Source organism: Miniopterus natalensis, chromosome 3 (genome assembly GCF_054644295.1).
Source record: "Miniopterus natalensis isolate mMinNat1 chromosome 3, mMinNat1.hap1, whole genome shotgun sequence".
Classification (NCBI taxonomy): Eukaryota; Metazoa; Chordata; class Mammalia; order Chiroptera; family Miniopteridae; genus Miniopterus; species Miniopterus natalensis.
In genome coordinates, this window is record NC_142083.1 from 74,842,814 (window position 1) to 74,861,557 (window position 18,744).

The 18,744-nt window shown below is 43.1% G+C and overlaps 1 protein-coding gene across 5 annotated transcripts in view; it reads left to right on the forward strand.

The window, feature by feature from the left end:
• The window catches only part of CUX1 (cut like homeobox 1), a 336,917-nt gene that overhangs the window by 156,666 nt on the left and 161,507 nt on the right, over positions 1 to 18,744 (forward strand). For all 5 annotated transcript variants that reach the window (XM_087815583.1, XM_087815584.1, XM_087815586.1 and 2 more), the window contains exon 3: positions 893 to 940. In XM_087815583.1, coding sequence (XP_087671709.1) covers positions 893 to 940 — 48 coding nt within the window. The remainder of the gene's footprint in view (positions 1 to 892; positions 941 to 18,744) is intronic.

Sequence of the window (18,744 nt, forward strand, 5' to 3'; positions counted from 1 at the left end):
GGGGGCAGTTGTTCCCTTGCCTTTCTCAGCTTCTCCAGGCCACCTGTGTGCCTTGGCTTCTGCCCCTACGTCATTCTCACCCATTTCCATCTCGTATCCTCTCTTGCCCTCACCCGCCTGCCTCCCTCTTACAAGGACCTGGACCTGCTTGGATTATCCAGTTTAATCTTCCCAACTCAATCCCTAACTTAATCACATCTGCAACGTCCCTTTTACCCTGTAACCTAATACAGTCACAGGTTCTGGGGATCAAGACGTGGACATTTTGGGGGGCCGTTATTGAGCCTACCACAGAGAGCTTATTTATTTAAGAAGAGACTGGTAAAGAGTTTGATCTTTTTTTGTTCATGGAATTTGGTATAAAAATACAGAAAATGATCCAAAGGAGGAACAAAAGTATTGACTTCTCCAAGGAAATAATGGTGGCTTGGGATAAACTTCCCAGTGACTAGATGGAACATGGATTCAAAACAGGTGTATCTCCCATTAACAGTGCTTAAAAGTAACAACTACAGTGCAGGACAGTGGCCCAAACCCATTTCAGATACAAGTAAGTCAAACCTGCATTGTAATCCTCTACTTTATTGTGAGTAATTTCAGACTGACATCAGCAAAAACTTGAGTTCATAGCACATTCAAAATGAGGTGTCTATAACCAGGATTTAGTAGAAACAAATCTAGTGGTAATCTTAAGTAAGTTCATGAAAACTGGGGGGCGCCAGTTGGCATTATGTTGTATGAATTAAGGAACGAACCAGGAGAGGGACCAGGATTGCTTTATATAATGACAATCATCACTGAATTCAAAGCTGTTTTTAGGAGACCTTAACGAATGTTTTCCTTCTCTTTCTTTCTCAAATGGCTGTTTCCTGACCCATCCCTCTTGCTCCAGGATTTGCGCAAGCAGGTAGCGCCACTGCTGAAGAGTTTCCAAGGGGAGGTAAGCGTTTATATTTATTTTATATCCTGAGCCATCCTTCATAGTTCATTGCACTTTCTTTTTATTCTCATTAAATAAATGCCATTAACAGAAGGTGCTTACCCAGGCAGAACCCTCCCAGCTGCAGTGACCCAATGTTGTACAGATTTTGTGCTTCCCAATGTGATGTTTCCACTGGGTGGACTCAGCTTGTTTAGACCACAGCCTATAAGAGCTCACAAACCGCCTCAAGCTCACTGGTTCCCTGAGCTGGTCTGGGCTGCTGCAGCGGGAGGCCTCCTGTGTGGAAGGGATGGAGTGGGGCAACCTGGTGCTTTCACATGCAGCTGTGGGGGGAACAGCAATTTCATTTGATCGAGGCTTGAAAAAGGAACATGAGGCAGAAGTCACGAGGAGTAAGTTTGGGCTCAATGTAAGGAAAAGTTTTCTAATCTCTCCTTCCAGAGGAGGCCTGGGCACAATGGTGGGTAGGCTGTCAGTCATCTGAGACGTGTACCCTGGCCACCATAGAGTAATATCGGCAGAGAGGATGGTTGAGGTGGGTGACAACCCAGCTCCTCCTCAGCCCTTTGTGTAGAGACTCATGGATTTTCGAAAGCCAGACAATTTGTTATTGGCGTGGAGTAATTCACTTGGCCCTTAGCTTCTCCTATCAGGTTGATATAAGTAGTAATAATACTGAGGAAAGGAAGCAAGACTTTTTTAAAGGCCTCTAAAGAACCCATATTGGTAGGATCATAGGAATTCACAGAGAACAATGGGGAGGGGAGGATTCAGGGAAGTGAGATGGCAAGTTCAGGAGTGACGTGAGGCTGTGCGGTGCCTCCCGGGACACATCGCTAAGGAGGCTGGAATCCTTGGCAAGTTCTTCAGCATGCGGGTGACAGCAGAGGGCGAGGGAACAAATGAGGTTAGACAGGAAGACTGCAGTGGGAGGCAAGAGAGGAGATTCCAGGACAGTGATCGACTCGTGTAGGAAGACGAAGCAGCAGTGACTGCTGGTGATCACTGAGGATTCTAGAACAGTGCTGCGATGCTGTTCTCTCTGTGTGTGACTCCCTGCCCAGGAAACCCCCTGGACTTAGCTCTGTACAGCAGAGGATGTCAATATCCCAGGTCTGGGAAGGACAGGAATTGTCTTCTCAGAAGCACATCTCTGAACCCTCATTATATGAGTAAAACTGTCACCTTACACCTACTCACATTTGATCTGATGTCTTTCTTTTGCCTGTTCAGCAGCTTCTGTGAGGCCCACTGGCTTAGTGCTTCTCTACGTGAAATAGCTAATGTGCTGTTTTAGTTGTTTGCTTATTTTTCTTTCATTTTGAAAAAATTCAAGTCTTCATAAAAGTAGAAAGATTAGTATAACAAACACCTGTACACCTTTTACCCAGACTCACCACTTGTTCACATTTTGCCACATTTCCTTCCCACCCTCTTGTTAAACATTAGAAAGTAAGTTGCAGATAACTCGGCACTGTACCCTTAAATATATGTGTGTATCTCCTAAAATTAAGGATATTCCCTGCCATTTCCATGATAACCCCAGGCATCATACCTAGGAAAATTAACATTAATTCCATGATATCTAATATTTGGTCCAAAAATCAAATTTCGACAGTTATCCCAAATTGTGTCTTATAACTGCCCTGCCCCCAACCATGGTTCAGTCAGGTTCATGCATTGCATTTGGGATATATATATATATATATATTTTTTTTTTTTTCTTTTTCCGTAACCGTTTATCCCCCCATCCCCTCCTCCACCACCATCTACTCCAACCCCGCCCTCCCTCAGCTACCACACTGTTGTCCATGTCTGTGAGTTCTTTCTCTATTTTTTTCTTTTTTTTTTGCTCAATATATAAATCTTTTAGTATAGAATGCTCTCTGCACCCCCCTCACCTTTGTTATTATTTTTTATTATGTTGAGTTTTGTGTGTGTGTGGTTGTTATTATTACTTTTTTAAGAATCTAAGTTATAGATTACCTCACATTCTGGACAGAGTAATGGGTTTGGTTCTGGATATATTAAATTTGAAATGGCTGAGAAACATCTTGGCTTCCTATTTGCCCATTTTTTTAAAAGGCTATTTATAAAGTAAATATTTTTATAGTACCATTAATTAATATTTACCAAGCCTTTGCTAATTGCTATATTTATATTAAATAATTTGTGCTTACTAGTACACTGATCATAACAGAAGGGACTAAATTCTACTTGTTCTGAAAAATGAACTTTTATGCAGAGGGCAATGGCAGATGGGGGCCACGTGCAGGGTTAGTTTTCGGCTGAGTGAGACCAGAAGGCAGCATGTCTTGGTGCTTCACAGGAGCAGGATCTGTTCAGCTTGTTTTTCTAAAACACCACCTCTTCTAATCAGAGATTTATTCTCGTACTCTTCACTAGTGTTTGCTGAGTGCAATTTTATTTATCGAATATATTTTTTGAGTCCCAGTGTGCTTGAGTTCCCCTTGGAGAAATGTATGGTATTAGTGAAGATGTGTTCTTTGCCTCCGAATTCATATAGATTACTTCCCTATTTGAGATTCCCCAAAAGAAAAGAAAAAACTAAACTAAAAAAATATAAAGTTTTCAGACAGCAAGAAATTCACATAGGACTTCAGTGTTCCTGCAGGAACATGTATTTGTAGTGTGTTATAATACAGGGGAAACATTAGCCTCGCCTGGGCAACACGCCCCTCAGTGTTTTCTTGTGGTTCTCAGGGTAAATCCTCCCTGTAGTTTATGAGATGCTCATGATTTGGTAACTGCTTACCTTTCTAGACTTTTCTTACTACTGACCACCTATCACTGGACATACAGTCATTCTGAATTTCTACCAGGCCCTTATGCATTGGGTGTCCTCACTGGCCTCCAAGCCTTTGAACGGGATGACCTCTTCCTGAGATATTCCTTCCTCTTTCACTTCTCCTGGATCACTTCTGCTTGATGTCACTTCCTCAGGAAAGGCCTTCCCTGGGCCTCAGTGATGGGCCAGGTCGCCTGTACTGTGAGCTTCCATTGCACCTGCACTATTTGTGATGCATTTGTCATTATATCTGAGAGCTGCCTGTGGCTTTGTGTCTCTGTTCCCCATGAGTCTGTGAATGTGTGAAGGCAACCTCTGTGTCCTGTCTTGTTGGCCATTTGTATTCCCAGCACCTGACATAGCAGCTGGAACTGAAGTATTTGCCCTCTCAAAAATAGTTACTCAATAAATGCTTAAACAGTGAGGTTTACTCTGGAGGCAGTTTTTAAAACATTTGCTCTTATCTTTTCTTCAGGTTATGTTGCTGTTATTAAGGTGAAAGGGGGACCCTAGAATACATGCTTGGGAAATACCTTAGAAAAAACTAGTAAATAACTGTATTTGTTGTCCTTGATTGAAAAGTTTAGAATACTATAATTGTAACAGTTACTTATAATTATTATAGCAAAGTCATCAAATTTAATTCACATTGAAATTAGATTTATTTATTTCTCTGAGTTTGTGTGTTTCACAAGCCTAGGCAACTGATTAGAGGGAGTAGGGAGAGTAACCTAAATGGTCAATTCAATTTAAGACAGTCCCTTCAGTGAAATGGCACTCACACTCTCTAGAAAAATGCTAAGTCTTTCAAATTGTCTCCCTCTCTCCTTGCTTCTCTCCCTGAGAAGGGTCATAGTGTAGATGGTTGAGGGGTCAGGAGTTGGCTTAGGCACCACTCCTCTTGGAAGGGGAGCTGGTTTCTTAAATTAAGTGTCCTCAGGGAGGAAAATCATCTTAAATAACTTAGGCACTTATATTAGAGGGGAAATAAAAGACTGAAAATTGATGAGCTTAGCATCCAGCTTAAATAGTCATAAAAGTACAACAGAATAAGCTAAAGGAACTAATTGAAATAATTAATAATAAATATATGTAAGAATAAAAATAAATGAGAAAAGAAACAACGATCCAAGAGAGAAACAGCCCAAAAGTTGGTTCTTTGAAAGGACTACTTACAATAGACAAACTCCCTTCCCAATTAAGAAAAAAGAAAAAAAAAGTTAGGAATGATAATGGAGATAACTTTGTAGCTATAGCAGAGATTAAAAGGATAACTGGAATAGTATAATCAACTTAATGCCAATAAATTTTAAACCCTAGACAAAATGGACAAATTCCTAGAATACTAACTATAATATATCAAAGCTGATTAAAGAAGAAGTAGAAAACCTGAATAGTCTTACAACTATTACAGAAATATTTCCACAAGGTCTAGACATTTTTATGAGAGAGTTCTATCAATCATTCATGAAATAGATAGTTCTGATCATCTGCAAACTCCTTCGGAAATTAGAAAAAGAGAGGACAACATTTTCTAACTCATTTTACAAGGCTAGTGTAACCTTGGTGTCAAAACCAGACAAGAACAGTATAAGAAAAGAATATTGAAACAGTCTAATTTATGAATAGATAGGCAGAAGTCCTTTAAAAGGTATTAACTTGAATCCAACAAGCTCTGTGTATTCCAAGAATACCGTTTGGTTTAATAGTAAAAAAAATGATTTAATGCAAATTAATATCATTAGCAGATTAAAGAGGAATACATTATCTCAGTAGTTATAGGAAAAGAATTTTATAAAATTCAACATTCATTCATGATAAAAACTACCAGCAAACTAAGAATAGAGGGGAACTTCTTTAACCTGAGTAAAGGTATTGATCAAAAACCTGCATCAATTCATCATACTCAGTGATGTTGAAAGCATTCCCTTTAAAATCAGAAATGAGACACAAATGTGTCTGCTAATGCTACTTATATTTAACATTGTACTACAAGTCTTAGTATGGAAGATAAGAAAAAGAAATAAAGTATAAATATTGTAACAGAAGAAATAGAACTCATTTTTCAAGTGAGCCTTAATTATTTAACAAGGTTGTTAGATACAAAATCAATATACAAAAGTAAATACATACTTCTGCATCAACAGCAAACTGAGGAAGATTAATACCACTGGAGATAGCCACAAAAAATAAAGGATACCTAGGTATAAATATAGCAATGCATAGAAACTCTTTCTGGAGAAAATAACATTTATATTGAAGGACATTAAAGATTTAAATGGAGATAGTTAAGGCATCCAATGATAGAAATTCCCACTGTTATTAAAGATAACCAGTTTCCCCCAAATTGATTATGTAGTGAGTCATTGTAGTTCCAATCAAAATTCCAGCATGATTTTTCATGAAGCTTGAAAAGCTGGTTCCAGAATTTATATGAAGCTAATAATGTGACAATAATATTAAATAAGAACAAGGTGGAGGATTTGACCTACCAGATGATCAAAGCCACAGTAATTGGCACAGGGATAGATAAATACACCCATGGAACATAATAAAGAAATCCAAACTGACCTGCACGTACATAAAAGCCAGATACATTGCAGAGAGAGCATTACAGATCAATGAGGAAAGAGTGGACTTTTCAATAAACAGCCCTGTGACTACTGGATATCCTTATAGAATTAAATGAAATTGACCCCTACCTCTAACCATATGCAAACACAAATTGCAGGTGAATCTTTTAGAAGAAAATACAGAATATTATGATTTTGGGTAAGATAGGATTTCTTAAACAGAAAACCATAAAGGAAGAAATTATTACATTCAACTACATTAAAATTTAAAAGTACAAGCTCTCCCTGCCCCCATGGAAAGACATCCTAGAGAAAAGGAAGAGATAATCCTAAGGCACTGCTAGCTCAGTTTTACCTTTGTGTGAAATAGTAAAAGGCTTTACATTTTATATTATCTGTTGGAAACCTGTCATAATAAAGATTCCAACCTATCTGAATCTTTTTCATAATAAAGATACAAATCCCTCTGGTGTGAATGGTACCTCTAAGGCCACACTAAGAGCAAATCTTATATTGGGTAAACTTGGCCACAAGTCATAAACCAGGAGGAGAGAGTTACTACACACATAGTTGACAAAGGGTTAGTATTCAGAAAATATTAAAAATGTTTATTAATAAGAAAACTACAACCATCTCAGTAGGAAAACAGGCAAAAGTCATGAATGCCATTCTCACAAGAGAAAATCAGAATGGTCAATAAATGTATGAAAAGATGCCCAACCTCGTTCGTAATCAAGGAAATGCAAATCAAAATAATTTAAGTGCAACTTATTCATGTCTACCAGGCTGGCCAGAATTCAAAAGTCAAGGTGGGAGTGTGAATTTGTGTAATCTTTTTGAAAACCAATCTGGCATCAGATACTAAAGCTAAAGAAGAACATATACTTCGACAGAGCAGTTTCACTCCTAAGTATATACCCAAATAAACTTAAAGATGGACCCCAGGAAACAAGTTCAGAACATTTGAAAGTAGTAAACAAGTGGAAACAACCCATTTCTATCAGCAGTAGAAAGAATAAGTAAAGAGTGGTGTAGTCACGCAGTGGAGTACAACATAGCAGGGAAAGGGAATGAAATACAGCGCTGCAGTACTGAGCGGATACTGTTCAGGGATACATGTAGATTCTTGTTGTATAACAGAACCCTAAGGAAAGGGTTAAACAGGAAATTCAGAACAGAGGTTGTCCTAGATGGGCACAGAGGAGGTTTCTAATGTCTTGGGAATGTCCCTACTCATAGGCATTTATTTTGTTACTATAAGTATGAACTATCTTCAAAAAGAAATAGTCATGCTTACAAGGCAATAGCTATGTAATTCTATTTTTGCATGTCAGAAGCTGAATATTATCTTTCCCCTTCTCTTTGCATTTCATCTGTGATAAAATTTAATCTCTAAGCAAATAGATGCTTCCAGTGAGGCCATGCACTTGGGCAGGCTGGGGGGGACAGCAAATTTGTAATAATGTTCAAAATGGCATTTGCGGGACACTGGGCAAGTGTAAGTGCTGTGTTAGGTGCTTTTCAAGCATGTGCTTGCCCAGTCTTCACAGTACTGGAAAGGAGTTGCTACTTCTTCCGTCCCGTCACCAGACCCCCAAAGCTGTATCCGTCTTCTCCGTTGGCTTCTCCCCACTCTCCCGTGACCTTTTTAGTCCCCCTCTCTCACCTCAGCAACACTCAACACACCTGTCCACCCCTCTCTCCTGATAGGTTCTCTTCTCTTGACAGCCCATGATATTTTGCCCTCTGGGTTCTCCATTCTGGGTTCTCTCTGGCTATTGAGTTTTAGTCTCCTTGAGCAGCTCCTTCTTTTCCTTCAGACCTCTAACATGGCATTCTTTGCTCTATAATCTCTTAGTATCTATATGCTGAAAACTCAGATTTATCTTTGTAGCTTGGTCTTCTCTGTTGAGTTCCCTGCTCATCTAAGACTGCCTGTCTATCACCTTTTAGGTATTCCACAGGATACAACTCATAACCCACAACCACCGCCCCTTCTCCAGTTTTCACACTCCCTGAAATGCCCTTTTCCACCCTCTCCCTTAGGAATAACTCCCCAGTCTCCCAGTTGCCTCAGCTGGAAATCTAGCTCACCCTCCTCTCTTCATTCGCCCACATCTCCTCCATCCTTCCTCTGAAGTGTACTCAGATCTGCCTGATTTTTTCTATCCCTACCTCCCGTGCTTGTCCAAAGCCTCTGTGTGTCACCGAGACCATTGCAGTGGTTCCCTAACATCAGTTCCGGCTCTTACTCAGCCCACCCCTACCTTTCCTCTGTGCATCAGCCGGGATCAGGTCACTTCCTTGCTCACAGCCTTCCAGTGGCTCCCCAGTGCCCTTGAGGCAGACAAAGAACCCTGACCCCAGCCTTCAGGGTGCGTGGGCTGGCTGCAGCCTGCTTCCCCCCACCCCACCCTGCTCCCACAGCCCCCTGCCTCGCCCTTCTACTCATCCTTTAGGGTCCGCCTCAGATGTCATGCCCTCAAAGAGGCCTCTGACCCTCAGTCCAAACCAAGGCCCTCTTAATATTTCTCTTATAGCACCTTGTCCTTTTGTTCAGAGTACTTTTCTCATTGTGTTTGTGAGTTTGTTATATCCACCACTCTCTCTTGATTTTCTATGTCTGTATTGGCCTCTTCTGTATATCTAGTACCTGGCCCTAGTGAACATGCAGTAGGTGTCCATTGGATGGATTGGGGGAGCAGTAGCTCATTTTACAGATGCAGAAACTAAGCCCAGAGAGGGTACGTAAACTGGCCAAAGTCACACAGGTGACTGTGGCAGGCCTGGGCTGTCTGGCACCACAGGCATGTTCCTTAATATTGGTGCACTCTGATAGTGCTTGGGAAGTGGCGAGGACCCCTTCCACCCCTCCATCATCTCAGTCAGCCTCCGCAGTCTTGGATAAAGACCATGATGTTCATTTTGTGTAAAGTGCTTGGCAAACACAGCTTCAGGCTCCCCTTAGCTTCTAACCAGCCCCTCCTGTGTCAGGTCTGGCTTCTACATTTTGTCCCGCATAAATATCTATAACTGTGTGGACACCTTTTGCCACAAACCTGATCTGCACTCCTTGGAGGAGTGGGGCCCAGGTTAACTGCAGACTGTGACTTCATCCCATTATCACCTCCCGATGTGACCCATGTTAGGGGCCAAGTAATTATTTGTAGCTTCCCTTTGTACTGAAGGTCCACTGTAGGTGTAACATACCAGCAATATTCAGAGCCGCATCAGGCTGTGTGAAGCCCCACATTGCCTCTCATGCTGGGTTTTACTCTCCGATATTTGTTCATTTTTTCATTCAATAAAACCTTGAGAGCCATCTATGTGTAGCTCTGGACCAAATAGGAGCGAAGGATGTAGCCATGGATACAGTGGACAAGGCCCCTGCTGTCTTGAAGCCTGTGTTCTAGTGAAGAAAAAGAGATAATAAACATAAGGAGTAATGTCAGATGGTGACAAGTGGTGTGAGGGAAATAGATGGGAAAGTGGAAAAGAGTGCGAGGAGCAGGGCAGCTTCTGCAGAGAGAGTTGTCCTGGGAGGCCTCTCACAGGAGGTGACGTTTGAGGTAAGACCTGAGTGATGAGAAAAACCAACCAGACACAGAGCTGGGGAGGGTGTCAGGCAGAGCAGGGCGCAAGTGCCAAGGTTCTGAGGAGGGACAGTGCTCAAAATGGCCAGAAGCCAGAAAACAGGCCAAGGGGCTGGGACTGAAGGAGTGAGGGAGGACAGCAGGCCAGTGAGGGTTGGGCAGGCAGGGGTCTGGTGGGCCATGGTGTTAAGTTGCTTTGAAAGGCTCCAGTCCAAAGGAGAGGTTTGAGTGCAGTATAAAGCAAAGGCCCGTGCACACTTGACGGATTTTAATCAAATAGATGAAATGTATTAAGCTGGGTAAATATTCCATGAATTAGTTGAAAGTGGCTAAGAGTTTCAAGGATGTCCTGTGGCCCATATCTGTTGCCCTGTAACATATTTAAGTGTTCAGATCTAAAGGCCATGTCTAAATAAAGCCAGGGTGTCCGAGTGCTTTACTTCAAAGAACATTTCACAGGGCGTTAGAGACCTGGGAGCCTGCCCAGGCGCTGCCACTCACTCTTCTGTGACCTCAGGGGCCTCAGCTCTCAGACCTCTTTCTGCCTGACTTTGCTCATCTATACAATGAGTGGGCGAGCAAGACACTTGGCAGGGAGCCCCATAGCTCTAAAGCCCAGTATGAGCCTGCGGACTAATACTTGGGTTGACTGCCATCAGCAGACAGAAGCAATTAGAGCAGTTCAAAAATAGAATGATCCTGGCCAGAATGGCTTAGCTGGTTAAGCATCGTCCTGTGTACCTAAAGGTGGCTAGTTCGATTCCCAGTTGGGGCATGTACGGCAGGTGACTGATTGATGTTTCTCTCTGTCTCTCCCTCTCCCTTCCTCTCTCTCTAAAATCAGTAAAAATATATTTTTAAAAATGGAATGAGCTGCCATCTAAGGTAGTGAGTTTCCTGTTACTGGGAGTGGTCAAACAAGGCCCAGAAGACCACCTGCCAGGGATATGGTCTGCTCTTTTTCAATATGGTCTATTCTTTTTCAAGGCCCAACCCAAATGCTGTACCCTCTAGGTCATCCCCAAATACCCACCAGAAACAAACTGTTCCCCTTCTAATCTCTAGTAGAGTTCCTTTTGTACCTCTTTTTTGATTTTGAGCCTGAAGACATTCTTCTGCCTTATATTTTAGTTATTGGAACACAGTTTAACTTGCCCTATACTAAGCCTTATGCTTCTGAAATCTAGAGGGTAGGAACTGTGTGTGTTCACCTACACATGCATGTACACACATGTATGGCCCCATCATGCCTGTACTTAGCAAGTACTGCATTAAGTGTCATGGGCAGGGTGGTATTAGAGAAGATTGGACCAGATTGACAGTTACTAGAGCTGGTACTCAGATGGACCAACTTACTGCATAAGAATCAACCATGTTTCCAGAAAATTAGCTCCTAGTGCACAACCCCCCCCCCCCCCCCCCCCCCGAGATTCTGATTCATCAGGCCTGGGGTGGGACTTAAAAATCGAACTTTACAAAGTCCACCCTGATTCTCATTGGTAACTGATTGTAGGAACCACTGGGCTAGGCTCCCTCCAAGGGCAGGTCCTCTATGTCAGGTTCTGTGATTCTGTGCCCACCCTAGGTAAGGAGCTCTGCAATTTAGTTAAAATGTATTTCCAGGTTTCAAATCCCTGGCTCCCACCAGGCTGGTCTGTTTACAGTACCCTGAACATTCCTTGTGGTTTCCTGCCTCTGACCTTTTCCTAAAGCCACAGCCTCCGTTATTATAACCTTTTGCTCTTCCTCACCTGTAAGAATCATTTCCATCCTGTAAGACCTAACTGAAAGTCTACCTCCCTCGTTCCTTTTCCTCACCATCTCAGCCTGTTTTTAGTTTCGTTCCGAGGGTCTGCATTATCTCTTAGACTTCATTTCACTTTCTTCCTTCCAAGGTGTTTAGGTGTTCTCAGCTGAATTGCTCTCCCTCTCTCCTCCTTCATCAGTAAGTACTCAGTGAGTGCTACGAGCAAGGCTCAGCCCTAGGTTCCTAGTGACCCACAAGCAATGTAAGGCCGGTTCCCCTGCTGGGGGTATCAAAAGTATCTGCAATTTTGGGACCCAGTGTCCCTCACAGGCAAGCACAGAGTGAACCAGGCCCTGAGGACACTGACAGGCTCTGGCCGGAGGATGGAGGAGGCTGCACGAGGACCCCAGCATAGCCTGTTGTCCTGACCCCTTTCTTGGCTGGGACTTCTTTCCTTCTCACCCAACACAGCCATCGTCAGACTCTCAGGCCTTTTCATGTGTGATAGTTGGGGTGACAGTGTGGCAGCTGTGGCGGTTGTGGTGGTGATGGTGTGTTTTAATTATCTTAAAGGAAAATCGGAAGGCCTGGCGATACAGTGTCTGTCTGGAGGCTTGCTCCATGATGGCTCAATTAGGGGAGCAGTAGGACTGTGGTTCAATATTCAGGCCAGCTTCCTAATTGAAAACACATTTTCTTCTCCAAAGCTGCAGCTGGTTTGGTTCTGCTCATGCAGAAAAGGATATAACCTTGCATAACATAGGAAATGAACGGTTGAGAGAGAAGCCAAATTCAATTTCAGTCAGATATGTTGAGGCTAAGCCCATGATCTATGGAAGCAGGGGAGCGAGCCGCGTGCATGTGGAAAGGGGCGCACTCAGCAGTCTATTAATCACGGCCGCCCGCCCGGCGCTGCCGCCACCGCCGGTGCCACCGCGCCAGCGCTGCTCCTCCGACGGGCTGGAGAGCAGCCAAGCACTCCAGAAGTTAACCTCTTAAAGACCCAGAGCTGCTTTCTGTTGAATAAATGTAATTTTGTGGTCAGAAATAAATGCTTGTGATGTAGCAGGAGCTTTGAAAACAACAGAGCGCCAAAGCTATTACAAATTGCTTCGTGTTGTGGAAGTCAACAGCATACATCAAAATTCCGAGTGTACGGCAAATTGATTTCGGCCCAGAGCTCTGCAGCTATTCAATAAAAGTCCTATTAAGCCATTGTATGTAATGAACAATCCAGAGCAAATCTAATATTTTCAGTAGATAATGGTTTTTAACATCCTCTCAGTAACCATCGCTGGAGTTCTTGGATGTTTACGGTGTGTGCCCACGTGTGGTGGGCCCTCCTCAGCTTTCATTTGCCTCTGCTGGAGGATCCGTGCCAGGCACTGCTGAACACAGGCTCCTGGGGATTCAGCAGCAGACCCTGCTCCCGAGGAAGGGCCCAGAGGGTTCTGGTGTCCCAGTGTCTGCTACACAGCCAGTGCCTGGGAAGTGTTTGTTGAATCGAAATGAACTGAGTTGAAATGGAGAAAAGGGAGCTCAAAGAGCTCTAGAATAAATTAGTAAATGATATGTTTTCAGAGTTGACCTGAGGCTTTAAAGACTAGAGGGTCACAAGTAAGGAGTTTGAGGTCCCACATGATGATGAAACTGGTACCAGTGCCCAGAGGGAGCCCTAGGACTTGCCCATTGCTCCTTGACAGCTTAGGAAATGGGTCCTGTGTCAGGGAACCCATGCTGATGTAGCCACCAAAGTGATCTTGTGTCCAGCTGATTGGGAGTCCCCTCAGCACGGGCCACCATTCCCTCCTTGTCTGCTCCACTGCTCTGTTCACAGCTGTGCTGTGATGACCCTGGTCACCCTGATTATGCCCTCTGTTCATGTCAGTCTGCCCTTCCAGACCATAAGCTTCTGGAGGACAAGGTTTACGTGTTCATTATTTCATTCAGTATTTACTGAACATCTGTGTGCCAAGCTAGACCTGAACTAGACCCTGGCATTGGTAGTGAGTAATTTGGACACTGCTTTCATGGAGTTTAACGTAGAGTAGGATCTGTATACTCATGTTGCACAAAGCAGGCCTTTGATAAAGGATGGATGGATGGGTTGGTTGGGCAGGTGGAAGGATCGATTGGGGGCAGTGAATGGATAGATGGAGAATTAAAACCCTGGTGTATAAATTACAAGCATTCTCTATCAATAAAAAAGTCTCTGTTCTGTCTGCTTACACTCCCAGCCCCATTCAGGGAATCATGTGATACCAGGAGGCAGTTGTGATATGAAGGTAAGAGCACTGGACCTAGACTTAGAAGACCTAGGTTTGAGACCTTACTTGCCTCAAGTCAGTGCTCTTGACCTTCACCAAGTCAGCTGACGTCTCAGTGCCTCTGTTTCCTTTTATGATAAATATGATGGTTTGGGGGGAAATAGATCTGAATGAGGATTAGAAGTAGTATTTGTAATAGACTGACTCTAATAATTTTTTTTCCTAGGCTAAAATTATTCAACTTGTAATGTTCAGTCACATAGTATTTACTTGAATATTGTGGAATTTAAATTACTAGGGTATTTTATTTTCTGCAGATCCCTCTTCCCTTAGAAAAACCTAATCTGAATGTTAATTAGGTTTTACTAATGTTCCGTCAATTTAATGCAGTAATTCCTTAAATGAAACTGACACCAAGGACCAGATGGTCAAAAGGCGGCTTGTGAACGTATGTGTGTGACTCTGGGGAGGGAGCATAGGGACACTGATGATAGCTGAAAACCCAGAGAAATTTTGTTGCTTGCATGTGGATAATCCACGTTCCACCTCTCCCCCAATCTGTTTCAGACTGCACCCCTGCTCTCTTTGCTAATATTATTTGCACAGCATTTTACATCTAAAAATCACCATGTCTATGATTTTATGCAGCCTTCCCCACCATCCTGTGCTGGAGACATTTATCACCAACCAGAGTGACAGGTAGGAGGGTAGGGTAGTCATGAGTTTGAAGAGCAGAGTGGGTTTCTGGAGGTGAGGTCTATGGCCCCTGAGTTCTAGGCTCTTGGCTCCCTTGAGCCTCATTATGTCTAGCCAAATGCCACCCTCTTGCCTCTACATACTCAGCACCTCCAACAAGTGTTCCCAGACTGAAGGAGCCCACCCCCCAGTAAGTTTCAGTGACACACTTGTTAGCCACCTGCACAGACGAGCCTCGAGCAGGGACATGGGTTGGAACCCAGGTGTTTGGACTTATTCTACTCACCTCCATGGCAAGGGACATGGCCACTCTTAATTTAAGAAGGAAAATTCAGCCCTGCCTAGTGTGGCTCAGTTGGTTGGAGCATCATCCCGTACACCAAAAAGTGGAGGGTTTGATTCCCAGTCAGGGCACATACCTAGGTTGCGGGTTCACTCGATCCCCGGTCAGGGCATGTGTGGGAGGCATCGCATCAGTATTTTTCTCTCTCTTTTCCTCTCTCTCTAAAATTAGTAGAAACAGACTTGGCCCTCTTTTTCTGCCACTGCTCGGGGCTGCTTCTTGGCCTTGTCCCTTGTCCCCTCTCCCAGGCCACCTGTGAGGACCCCAAGTGGCAGGACTGGGGGTAGGTCCAAGCCCTCTAGTAGGAAATGGAGACTACACTGGAGAGCATGTTCCTGTGAAACATGGCAGACTCTGAATGGAGCCCTTGGGGAGATGAAGGAGACTGTCTTGTCACCTCCAGCTGTGTGCCAGAAGCTTCACATATGTTATCTCATTTACTCTGCACAGCAGCTCAGCCCTGAGAGCTTTTATGATCACTTCTGTAGAAAGGAAAAAATGGGCTCAGAGAAATCAAGTAACTTGCCCAAAGCCACACAGCTCATCAGCCTTAAGAGCTGAGACTTGAACTCCAATGTCTGACTCTAAAGCCTGAAAGCTTGAGAAGTATCTTGAAATTGCTTCAGAAGTAGGAGAAGGAGGAGGGAGATCTGTGAGATTACACTTTCTTCTCAGCGTAACAAGAACAGAGAAACATGCCAGATTACAGTAAGAGCATGAAAAGGAAAGAGACCCGTTTCTAGGGCTGTTTGGGGAGGGAGCCTGGGGACCTACCTGGGACAGAGCTGTGCTCCTCAATGAGCTCCTCCAGCTCCTGGTTCAGAGTCCATCCTGTCCCCACAGCCCCTCAACCATTGGTGTTTGGGGACTTGGGAGAGCAAGTTTTACCCGGAGACACAGGGCCTGGCATCCTCCCCGGCAAACTGAACATGTGTTCTCTTGAAAAGCAGCAGACCAGTGCCTCAGCCCTGTGGTGGCACGCTGGGCATGTGGAGCACACCTGGGAGCACTTTCTAGCATTCATGTTGGGCCCAGCACCTGTGGGGTGTGGAAGCAGACTCCGGGGCACATACTGTTCCTTCTTCATTTACTCTCTCTCAGCCTCTCTCCAGTGTTCCCCCTCCTGCCCCTTCCTGGGGAGGCAGCTTAGAGTAACAGAAAACCAAAAGACAAATCACAGTTTTTGAAACCAGGCAGTTCTAGATTTGAAACCTGACATCATCATTTACCAATGTGACCTTAAATGAGTCATTTTAGCTTCTCTTTGCCTTGTCCTTGTAATAAAAAATCTGCCCTGCAGAGTAAAGACATTATATATATATATTTAAAGGTCATGCTATAGAGCAGTGCTAGATAAATGGTAGTTCTAGTTCCACCTCTTAAATACTAGTGCTTCCCCAGGAATCAGCCCTGCCTTCTGGGGCTCTCGCTGCAACTTCTCCATCCATGTTCCCTCCATAGCCTCATCTGGACCACTTGGAGGCTGATAGTTCCAAACCTTTGTCTCAAGCCTGGGTCTCTCTTCCAACTTCAGGCTCCCCTGGGGTTCCCCCTTTGGGCCTCTCACAAACTTAAAACTTTCACCTACCCCCAATCATACTCACTTCTGCATTCCCTGTTTCAAGGGAGGTAACCAGCCCCAGTCACCCTGGCCAGAACTTGTCTGCTTTCAAATCCTTTGAATTCTGCTTTCCTCATCTTACTTGGATTGACTCACTCCTTCCTGACACAGATTTCTGCATCTCTTTCCTTTCCTGTCATTGCCACCTTTTCACCATCTCCCAGCCTCCTGTGGATTTCTGCATATCTTTCCTTTCCTGTCACTGCCACCCTTTCACCATCTCCCAGCCTCCCATGGAGTTGCCTTCCCATCCATTGTAATCATTTCATGTCACCTGCTAACTGCCATTCTCAGGGACTCCCAATACCTTTCCGTGTAAAGCTGCCCACCCCCTGGCTTAGCCATCTGGCCTCTGCCTGCTCTTCAGCCTCTTGTTTCCAGCTCAGCTCCTCTGCTCCAAGCACAGTAGATCCTGCACTTCTCTGAACAGGCCGTTCTGTTTCTCCATGTCTCTGTCTTTGCTCAGACTCCCCTTGCCCCTAAAGTCTCACCCCCTCCCACCACAAAGGAAGCTTATCTGTCGTCTTTAAAACTCCCTTAAGTGTGCACAACACAACATGCAGAACAGTATCTATAATATTCTGCCATTTGTGTGTGTTTTTAAGAAAGGAAGCATGTATACACAGATGCTTACAAGTGCATAAAATATTTCTGGAAAGATACACAAGAGAATTTTTGCCTGTAGGCCAGGCAGCTGGGTGGCAGGTGGACGCGGATAGGAAGGAGACCTATATTTCACTGTATACTTATACTTTTGGGGATCGGATATTTTTATTTTCTTTTTACAATTAAATAGTTTTTAGTATATTCACAAAGTTGCACAACCATCACCACTATCTAATTCCAGAACGCTTTTATCGCCTCAGAAAGAAAACCTATTAGCAATCACTCCCCATTCACCCCAACCCCTGGCAACCACTAATTTACTTACTTTCCATCTCTATAGATTTGATCATTCTCGACACTTCATATAAATGAAATAATAAAATCTGTGGTCTTTTGTGAGTGATTTCTTTCACTTAGCATATTGTTTTCAAGACTTACTGATGTTGTAGCATGTATCAGTACTTCATTCCTTTTTATGGCTGAAAAACAATCCACTGTATAGATATGCCACATTTATTCATTATAAGTTGATGGCCGTTCGGGTTTTTGCCACCTTTGACTAATATGAATAATGCTGCTGTGAACATTCATGTACAATTTTATGCATAGATACATGTTTTCATTTTTATATGCTTATTGGCCATTTGTATGTCTTCTTTGGAGAAATGTGTGTTCAGATTCTTTGTCCATTTTTAACTTAGTTATTTTGTCTTTTTATTGTTGAGTTGCAAGAGATCTTTATGTATTCTGGATACTAATCCCTTATCAGATATATGATTTGCAAAAATTTTCTTCCATTCTGTGGGTTGTCTTTTTCATTTTCTCGATGGTGCAGCACAAAAGTTTTAAATTTGATGAAATCCAATTTATCTATTTTACTTCTGTTGTTTGTGCTTTTGGTGTCATGAAGGTTCACACCTGTGCCCCCTTTTAAGAATTTTGTAGTTTTAGCTCTTACATTTTGGTCTTTGATTCATTTTGAGTTAATTTTTATATATGTATGAGGTAGGGTTCCAACCATGTCCTTTTGCATGTGGATAACCAGTTATCCCAGCATCATCTGTTGAAACACTGTTCTTTCCCCCTTTGAATTGTGTTTTTAGCCTCATCAGAAATCAGTTAACTATAATGTGAGGGTTTATTTCTGGACTCTGTTCCATTGATCTATATGTCTGTCCTTATGTTAGTGCCACAGTTTGGTGACTGTAGCTTTGTACTAAGTCTTGAGACTGTTAAGTGTGAGTCCTCAATTTTGTTTTTCTTTTTGAAGTTTGTTTTGGCTATTTTGGATCCTTTGCATTTCCATATGAATCTTAGGATGAGCTTAGTAATTTCTGCAGTGAAGCCCAGCTGGAATTTGGATAGGCATTACATTGAATCCATAGATCGATTTGGGACTTTTGCCATCTTAACAATATTAAGTCTTCCAATCTATGAGCATTTCTTAATTTCACTTTCAGATGGTGTATATAGAGAGACAATTGATATTTGTATGTTGATCTTCTATTAAGCAACTTTGCTGCGTGCTGTATGTGTTTTTATACCT